Genomic DNA, 10,470 nt, shown 5'->3' on the forward strand with positions numbered 1-10,470 from the left:
AGATGAAATTGATATCATGATCTCTACAATATATATATATATATATATATATATATATATATATAAGATGAATTTGAGTTAGGGCTTCTGTGAGTAGAATGAGATGAAAATGGATCTTAGTTGGGGGAAAAACCCTCTCAGCATAAAAACTACGATCTTTCTCCTTCCTTGTTATTCTTATCCCTCCTCCTTTTATGATTCAACAATTTTTTTTACTATAATTTTTTATTTTATTTTTATATTGTGAAATTAGGATTTTTTATATTGTAAAAAAAGAAAATTAACATAAGATATTGTAGTATCTAATTTTTTAGGGTTTAAGGTTTATGCCTTCATTAGCTTATTTTTTAAAAAAGGAAATATTGTTAAAATATTTGTTAGAATAATTTATATTTATAAATATCATTAAAAACTTATCATATAATATATAACTAAAATAATATATATATATATATATATATATATACATATATATATATATATTCTTTATATCTAAATACTCCCGTTTATATAAACAAAAATTTATATATCTAAATATTTTCTCAGTATCGAATATACTATTTTTTTTATATAAAAAATTATCTTATATTTCTATATTTCCGTTTTTACATATTTTTTATAATGGCTGAGATATTTGATCCATTTGGATAGCCAAATAATAATATAATTTTATTGATTTTGTCTCTTATCCATAATTATTTATATAACTAGTTTTCAACATATATTATTTTAGTAATTCAAATGAGAGATTCACAAGGAAATAATAAAGCAAAAGGAAAAGAGAAAGAAAACTACGAAGCTTTGACCAAGGAGGATTCCGATGAATTGTTACAATTGATAGTGAATGCTATAAAAAGTGGACTGCGTGATGCTAATGGGTCAATTAGCAAACTAAATGTGGAGAGAGTCATCCTTCCTCGTCTCAATGTTAAAATTAAATTCCCTAAGATGTATAATCATTACTTGAGTTGAATGAAGTGATTTAAGAAACAATATAACAATATGTCAACAGCACAACAACTTTGGGTGGGATCCAATTACAAAGACATTCACTGCTAGTGATGAAGTATGGAAAGAGTATTCAAAGCTGAGATTACTTCGTAATCTTTTGAATATATTAATAGTTTACAAGTTTAGTGTATTATATTATTTTTAATATATTAATAATGGATTTTTTTTTCTAGTCTCACCCAAGTCACAAAAATCTTTGAGAAAAAAGTATGGTTGATTATGAGGATTTGAAGACTGTTGTTGGGGGTAAAACCGCTAGTGGGCACAGTTCCATGTCACTAGACCCTGATGATACTAATGCTACAACTTTTGGAGAAGAAAATGTTGATTTTGGGATGGAAAATTTTTCATATGATCTTAACAATGATGTATTCATAACACCAGATTACTATGAACCACCTTACCAGCCTCCATCACCTCACCCAAGCATTTCACCACCTCAACCCCCTTTAAGCTTAGAGGTTCCCACTGAAAAACCAATTAATCGTAAGCGGAGTAGGTCCGAGTATGGAGTGAGTTCTAACTCATCAATTGGGAACAATAGTCAAGCCAAATTTCTAGAAAATCTATCTGTTGGCATTGAGACTATAGCCGCCAATTTTGAAAAAATTTCTATCTTGATGGAGAAAAGAGAAAGATACCAAGAGGCAAAGGGAAATATTTGGAGTGTCATAAAAGAGATCCCAAATTTGGATGATCGAACTCGCTACATGGCGGCTGATTTGCTCGATACTAATGCAAAGAAAGACTTTTTCTTGATGTTGTCAATAGAAGAGCGTTCAGATTGGATAAAGTATAAGCTAGGATGAACAACATTGTTTTGGTATTATTTCGGTTGCACTTGATTTGAGTATTTTCTTTATAATTTGGTTGTGTATGAACACATGTTGGATTTGTCAAACTATATTGTTTTGGTGTTATTTTGGTTGCACTTGATTGAAGTGTTTGCTTTATATTTTGGTTGTAAATAAACACATTTTGAATGGTGGAATTATATTTTTTTGGTGTTATTTTGGCCGTACTTGATTGAAATATTTTAGCCTGTTTTATTTTTCTATTATATTATTATTTTTAATTATATTGTTTTATATAGGTACAATGTGACATTCGAGCATGTATGAAGGTAGTGACATAGATGAAGAAGCAATGGGTGACAAAGAGATATATGACAAAGAATTTTATGATGCCATGTACGCATGTGTAATAGCAATTCATGCATTAATGCATGTGTTGACTCAGTTTATAGTTATGATACGTAATGAACAAATTGAGCGTCCATTAAATCGATAACGAATTACTAACATGGGAAATGACTATATACATCGAGCATTAAACGATGATCCTGCAATATTTCGACAAGTTTATAGGATGTATCCAGATGTATTTCAAAAGTTATGTGCAATTCTTAGAGTAAAAACACCTCTAGAGGATACACGATATATTTGTGTTGAAGAAATGCTTGCATCATTCCTACAAATTGTTGGTCAGAATACTCGATATTGTGTAATTTGTAACACATTTGACCATCACAATTTGCTACAAGTGAAAATTTTCACAAGATTTTGAAGGCTTTGAATACAGTAGCACCTACTTTGATGGCTAAACCAGGATCAACTGTGCTAGCTAAAATTAGAGAAAGCACAAGGTTCTTCCCTTTCTTCAAGGTATGTACTAATTATCTTACAATAAAAATTATAATTAAATTTGACACTACTATATTTATATTTTTCATACGATGAATTGTTATATATGTTAAATTTTAGGATTGCATTGGAGCTATTGACGGGACACATATTCCAACAATAATGAGGGAGGAGATGTAAGCAGTTATCGTAATCGTCATGGAAAGATATCACAAAATGTATTAGCCGCTTGTAATTTTGATTTAGAGTTCATGTACATTCTTAGTGGGTGGGAGGGTTCGGCTCATGATTCTAAGCTACTAAATGATGCTATAACAAGGAGGAATGGACTTAAAGTGGCTCAAGGTAATTAAATGCTTATTCTTTAAATAATAATAATAATTATTATAATTATAATTATAATTTATTATTATTATTATTATTATACTAATATTATATATATTGCATATGTAATTAGGTAAATATTTTTTGGTAGATTGTGGATTTCCTAATTGACGCCAATTTTTAGCTCCATTTCGAGGTGTAAGATATCATCTACAAGATTTTGCAGGTCAGGGTAATGATCCTGAAAATGAGAAAGAATTGTTCAATCTTTGTCATGCGTCTTTAAGGAATGTGATTGAGAGAATATTTGGTATTTTTAAATCAAGGTTCACAATTTTTAAGTCAGCACCTCCATTTTTATTTAAGACACAAGTAGAACTTGTATTAGTATGTGCAACACTATATAGCTTTCTATGTAAAGAATGTCGTTCTGATGAATTTCCAATTGAAGCGTTGGATGAATCTGCATCTTCAACATTACCGGCTAATGAAGATCATACTTTTGAGCCTATTATTCAAACCTAGGAGCAAGAACGTGAAGAAGCTAATGCTTGGAGGACTAGTATAGCTATGGATATGTGGGTGAATGTTATTTAAGAAGATAGGTTATTATGGAGAATTATTATTATTATTATTTATCTAGACATTATTTTTTTTATTATTATTTTTATTTTGACTCTTTTTAAATTTGAATGTATGAATTTTTTTTAAATCTTATCAAATGTCAAAAATCCACAAAAATTCTACAAAATCCCATAGAATTCATTAAAATATTGATTTAAAAGTCTTGCAGAATCCATTAAAATTCTAATTTTAAGTCTTGTAGAATCTTGCAAAATCTTAAAAGTCATGAAAATCCTGCAAAATCTTTTAAAATCTGCAGGATTTTTTTTAACTAAAAAAGTCCTTTAAAATCTTAATCCAATACACCCTCCTTAATTTCAATAGATAAAAGAAAAATTATAGTAAAATTATATATTATTTATAATGCAAAATATATTATGATTAATGTTAATTGATGTTTTGGTAACATGATTTATATATTATTAATTTTATTTATTGTATTATTAATGGCATATTTAGTTGAAAAAATTGGACTAATTTTCATTTTGGTTCTTCTGATTTTATCAATCTATAATTTCGGTTTCTCTATTTTAAAATAGAGTTATTTGGTTCTCTAATTTTAAAAATACAAAATTTTAATTTTTCTATCAAATTGACATCTATTACTAATAATTAAGTTTTAACGTTTACTCATGTTTAAGTAATATAACATTTAGTAACATGACATTTAGAAATAAAAAAATATATACAAATAAATTTTTTATTAATAATAAATATTAATTACTTGTAAATATATATACAAACGAAAATCTTTAGAATTTTTTTTTTATTTTTTATCCCTATATGTCACGTTACTAAATATCAGATTTCTTAAGTGGTGACACATCATCAAATAATGTCAAAATTTAACAATAAGTTGATAGGAGAACTAAAATTTTGTATTTTAAAAAATTGAAGACTAAATGCTTTTATTTTAAAATAGAGAAAGCAACAAATTATGGTTTGAAATCAAACTTATTACTTACAAGCACCACGTGCCGAGACAAAATATCCAAACATATGTAAATTAAGGATGAAAAGTAATTTGTACTCATGGATAGTACACAAATCTGTCATGACTTTGATGAAAAATATCTTATTTGATTGAGTACATGTAATAATCAATTTATTAAATCAGATACGAGAATGGAGATTGATATACACTTACTCATCTTGTACCTGCTTTAAATTTATATAAACTTAATTTATTTTTAAAATTTTTATTTAATATTTATGTAATGTTTACTCTCTTTTAAGTTTATGTCAAATGAAACTTAACTAATGAAATTTTGTAATTGCTTCATTATATTGTAATTCTTGTTTTTTTTCCTAATTTTTTTGCAAAAAAATTAATTTTTGGATAAGTAAGAGACAATTATGTTAGAAAGGATACATCACAATAACCATTTTTAAAAAATATTATGAAAAATATAAATGGAAAAAAAGTAATTAATATTATATTAAAAACTTAACACTTATTTTTTCTTCAAGAGAGGAAAGGAGTGTCTTTTATTGGAATTTGATATCAAGAAGAATATGAGTAATTAATTAAAATAAAACTTTTATCGAATGAAGAGTATTTTAGAAATGATAACGGTAAATAATATCAAAATAGTTAAAATTTAATTATATTTAAAACTAACTCCTATGTGAGTTTTTTTCTTGCTTATATTCAAATACAGGAGTGCAAAATAATGTTTATATTTTAAGTTTGATGACATGCTTTGATAATGTAAGTTTTATTTTATCCATTCAAATTATATATATAACAGGAAAATCACAGACACCTTGCTCGTCTCTGAAATTTATGTTGCAAAACAAACACATTGGAGAAACAATGTCACCATCCATTTCTTATGTTTTTTTGTCACTTATTTTTTGCGTTCTCTTACAAGAACCTACTCAAGCAATCAAACAGGTAACCTCTCCCTCAAACTTCACTTATATAAGATTCACTAATTTTTTACTTATGTTTTATTACATTTTTTTAAAAGGTATTATTATATATTAATCATCCATGCTTTGTTTGTTAGTCTTATATTGTATATTTAGGATCACATAGTTTTGGTCCAAATCCTTCCTCTGATGATGTGGAATCTGTCACGAATTATCACTATGATTTACTTGGATCATTCGTTGGAAGGTATAGAATTTGACCCTAAATCCATGAGATTCTCTTCTCTGATGGCAAAACTAATATAAACTGATTAGATGCTCTCTGTTTTCTTTCGCAGCACCGAAAAGGCCAAAGAGGCAATCCTTTATTCTTATAATAGATATATTAATGGCTTTGCTGCAGTACTTGATGAAGATGAAGCAGCCAACGCTGCAAGTATGTAATTCCACTTATGCATTTAAAAACTAAGCAAAATTTGATACATGTACCATATATAGGGATGTCAACCAGCAGGTATCCTGGATATCCCATATAATCTTATAGTATTTGTAGATATTTATTTTAAAAAATAAAATTTATTTTAATAATTTTTTTTAAAAATAATAATTTAAAAATTAAAACTTAAATTATTCAAATATTATTCATAATTTTATTAATTGAGATACTTCAATTTAAAAACTAAAAATTAATTATTAAAACATTTCATTATCATAAATTTAAACAAATTTAATATATAATTATATAATTAAATATTAACAGATATTTATGGATACGGATATTATGATATGCAAATTATGATATCCGTTTCATTAACGTGTAGATGTAAAAATACTCAAATTTATTATTTACATTATTTATTTATAATATTTATTTTTATTAAAAAAATTGTCATGAGTATAGATTTTATAACATTTTTAAGCATATATGTTTAACAATTTGAGGGAATTTTTTTTTTATATCTCTCCATTTAGGATTTAGGGTTATTTACCTTAATTTCTAACTGTTATTTTTTTTTTTTTTTTTTTTGCATGTAGAGCATCCGAGTGTAATATCAGTTTTCCTAAACAAAGAACACAAATTGCACACAACACACTCATGGAATTTCCTTGGGTTAGAGAGAAATGGTGAATTTTCGCATGACTCAGTATGGCGGAAGACATTGGGTGAAGATATCATAATTGCAAATATAGACACAGGTGTTTGGCCAGAATCCAAGAGTTTTAGTGATGAAGGGATAGGACCCATCCCAAAACGGTGGCGAGGAATCTGTCAAAAGAATAAGAACACTCGAGATAAATTCCACTGCAACAGGTTCATTATTTTTACTCTCGCTAATTTCTCCAAACTATCCCATCTCATACACAAAAAAATATGCTATCATGGTACTATCCCATCAATATTAGTTCCATTAACTTGAGTTTGTACTATATTTAGGAAGCTTATTGGAGCAAGATATTTTTACAAAGGTTACGAGGCAAAATTGGGTCAAAAACTGAATGATTCGATCTTGAGTGCACGTGACTATGAAGGTCATGGTTCACACACTTTATCAACAGCTGGTGGTAACTTTGTCCATGGAGCTAGTGTTTTTGGCTTTGGCAATGGAACTGCGAGTGGTGGATCACCAAAAGCTCGAGTTGCAACCTATAAGGTGTGTTGGCCACAGTCTGTATTGTTCGGTGGTGGATGTTTTGATGCAGACATATTGGCTGCTTTTGATACTGCCATAAGTGACGGTGTTGATGTGCTTTCGGTGTCTTTGGGTTCATCTGTACCCTCAGAATATTCCCAAAACAGTATATCCATAGGGTCTTTCCATGCAGTTGCTAACGGCGTAATAGTAGTGGTTTCTGCAGGAAATGAAGGGCCTTATCCTTCAACTACATCCAGCAATGAACCATGGACGCTCACTGTTGCTGCAAGCACAACTGACAGAGACTTCGTTAGTTATGTTACACTTGGTAACAAGAAAGTTCTCAAGGTATATGTTTATAGTTATACAACCCCAATTGTCTTTCTTGTTATATCTAAACACGTCACTAATAGTTTTTTGTTTTTTCTTTTATTGTTAGGGAGCTAGTCTTTCAGAGTATGCGTTACCATCTAATAAGATGTACCCGTTGATCAGTGCTATTGATGCCAAAGCTTATAATGCATCTATTATAGAAGCGTAAGAATGCTCATACCATTTAGACCTTCTAAATTGACTTTATATTGGGGATTCTCTGGTAATTTAATACATTCTTGCAGGCTTTTATGCTGGAAAGGAACTCTTGATCCTGAGAAGGTGAAGGGGAAAATATTGGTCTGTTTCAGCAATGGTTTTACAATTAATGAGGGGGTGGAAGCTGCCAGTGTAGGCGCAGCTGGAATGATTTTGGCTAATGACAAGTACTCAGGGAATGAAATTTCCCCCCAACCCCATGTGCTTCCAGCTTCAAATGTTAACTTTGAGGATGGCAATGACATTTATAATTACATCAGTACTACAAAGTAACTTACTTCCTCACGCTTCAGGCTCCTTGTTAAGTTTTTGGCGAGTTTAATTTTGATTTCCTCTTGGCCCTTTTCACAATAACAGGTCTCCTGTGGCATACATTTCAAGGGTGAAAACAGAATTAGGAGTAAAGCCAGCTCCATATATGGCTTCATTTTCATCAAAGGGTCCAAATCAATTTGAACCAGCAATCCTCAAGGTTTAATTATTAAATTGTGAATTGATATATTCTCCAAAATCAAATAAGCCGAATCATTCTTCGATCAAAGATAAAAGTTTTTAAAATTTAAAATTAATTAATTTATTCAAATACAACGACAGGTATAAATTTTTAAATAGGTCAACTATTTTTTAATTTTTTTCGGTTCAAGTTTTCGGAGGAATTAAAATTTCTATATTAAATTTAATTCACACCATTCACCCTTTAGGACTTAAATATGAGGTGAACATTAATTTATATTGTGTTTCAGCCTGATGTGACTGCACCAGGAGTCAACATCATTGCTGCTTATAGTGAAGCTGTATCTCCCACAGGGCTGGATTCTGACAAAAGAAGAACGCCTTTCTTTACTTTGTCTGGAACTTCAATGTCATGTCCTCATGTTGCTGGCCTTGCTGGGCTTCTCAAAGCCCTTCATCCTGATTGGAGTCCAGCTGCCATTAAGTCAGCAATCATTACCTCAGGTAATGTATAAAGTACATTCTTTACACTTGACATAGCTATATGAATTATTTGGCATTCAACTATTTTTACACTCTAATTAAAAAGGTTCATGCATTTTGCAGCAACCACACTAGATAACTCTAGAAAGCCAATCCTGGATGAATCATTGAACAAGGCAACTCCATTTGACTATGGTGCAGGGCACATTCAACCTAATCGTGCTATGAACCCTGGACTTGTATATGACTTGAATATTACTGATTATTTGAACTTTTTGTGTGGTCGTGGCTACAACAGTTCACAGCTGAAAATGTTCTACGGCAAGCCTTACACTTGTCCAAAGTCGTTCAATATTGCAGATTTCAATTATCCGGCAATCACAATTCCAAAATTTGGCCCTGGACATTCTATGAATATCACTCGAACTGTTACCAATGTTGGGTCCCCAAGAACGTACAAGGTGCACATCAAGGCACCACCACAAGTTCGAGTTTCGGTTGATCCTAGGGAATTGATCTTCAAGGAAAAGGGTGAAAAAAAGGAGTTCAGAGTTACAATGACATTGAAGCCGCAAAGTATGAACACAAGTGATTACGTATTCGGGTGGTTGACATGGAGTGATGGCAGGCACCAACGTGTCAGGAGTCCTATTTCAGTTAACCTTACACAATGAGGTTTATGTTGATGCTGCATTTACCCACCAACTACATGGAGTGGTCTTCGTCCCTTTTGCAATAACGGTTTTGTTGAACAGTAAAAGTTTATTGCTACAAATTTGGAAGCAATAATAACCGTGTTGTCATGATGTTTTGGATTAACTTTGTTTTTCTCTCCCTCCATTTCCTGCCACATACCCTAATCTATAAATAAATAATAAATAAATATATATATCCTTCTCCCCTCTAAACATGAGTAACTTTTCCCTTTAAAAAACTCCTCAAAAATTACATTTAAAATGTTATATTAATTAAATCACATTCTCGCTAATTATTGGAAAATTAATATATTAATAATGAAATAATATTTTATAAAAATAAAGGAGTAACGAAACTATTAGAATAAAAAATGTTTTAATATTTTTTTATAACGTAAATAAGAAAAATTATATATATATACATATATATATATATATATATATCAAAATATATGACTTTATATTTATTAAATTTTATATGTAAGTAAGTAAGATATTTTATATGAATTATTATGGATTTTGTATTGACTTGTCATAGTTTCTACATTTAATGGAATCAAGCAACTAGTAGTAAAAGATAATTACAATTATCTAAGATTAATATACACATCACCTTTATATATATATATATATATATATATATAGAGAGAGAGAGAGAGAGATAGACAGAGAGAGAGAGAGCGAGTAATCTATCAATTATGAAATAAAAATCTTAATTATCAGTTAAACAATATCTATAAACTGGTTACATCCGAGTAATCAAACATACATAGAAAAATCACACATTAGCATGACCTCACCAAAAATTAGCCACTATTTGCCTCCAATTAATTTTATCTTACTACTAGAAAAATTATGATCATTATTACAATTTCAACCATAAGAAAAATACGTAAGAGTAAACTAGATTTCAAAAATATGCATGTATAGAAAAAAAAAAACATCTATACTACTCCCAATATGCAAACCAATCAAAACATGTCACATGGTTTACAACACACAACAATCAACATGTTTAAAAGCTAAGCACCCAAGTCAATCTAATATTTACCACAATCATATCATATATCAAGGTATTCACATCATGTATATGAACATTATCAACTCACACTACAACATATGCAAACATCACATCTA

At 29.5% G+C, this 10,470-nt stretch overlaps 2 protein-coding genes and 1 pseudogene across 2 annotated transcripts; all 3 read left to right on the top strand.

The window, feature by feature from the left end:
- Positions 1 to 1,220: 1,220 nt before the first annotated feature.
- On the top strand, positions 1,221 to 1,820 carry LOC109815436 (uncharacterized protein At2g29880). Its single transcript, XM_020380162.2, has one exon. The coding sequence runs from the start codon at positions 1,221 to 1,223 to the stop codon at positions 1,818 to 1,820; it is 600 nt and encodes a 199-aa protein (XP_020235751.2).
- Positions 1,821 to 2,606: 786 nt separating this feature from the next.
- LOC145958101 (uncharacterized) lies at positions 2,607 to 5,921 on the top strand (annotated as a pseudogene).
- A 569-nt stretch (positions 5,922 to 6,490) lies between these two features.
- On the top strand, positions 6,491 to 9,694 carry LOC109807325 (subtilisin-like protease SBT5.4; the record flags this gene model as incomplete). The annotated part of the gene is made up of 7 exons (XM_083075430.1): positions 6,491 to 6,789; positions 6,913 to 7,459; positions 7,551 to 7,648; positions 7,729 to 7,971; positions 8,060 to 8,174; positions 8,446 to 8,659; positions 8,762 to 9,694. Coding segments are annotated over 7 exons (2,067 nt in total), but the record flags the coding sequence as incomplete, so codon positions are not given.
- Between the last annotated feature and the right edge of the window lie 776 nt (positions 9,695 to 10,470).

Source organism: Cajanus cajan, chromosome 5 (assembly GCF_000230855.2).
Source record: "Cajanus cajan strain Asha chromosome 5, NIPB_CcT2T_4, whole genome shotgun sequence".
NCBI classification, from domain to species: domain Eukaryota; kingdom Viridiplantae; phylum Streptophyta; class Magnoliopsida; order Fabales; family Fabaceae; genus Cajanus; species Cajanus cajan.

Bases quoted from the DNA above. Each gene is read 5' to 3' on its own strand.
- LOC109815436 (XM_020380162.2), top strand. From the start codon at position 1,221: ATGGTTGATTATGAGGATTTGAAGACTGTTGTTGGGGGTAAAACCGCT.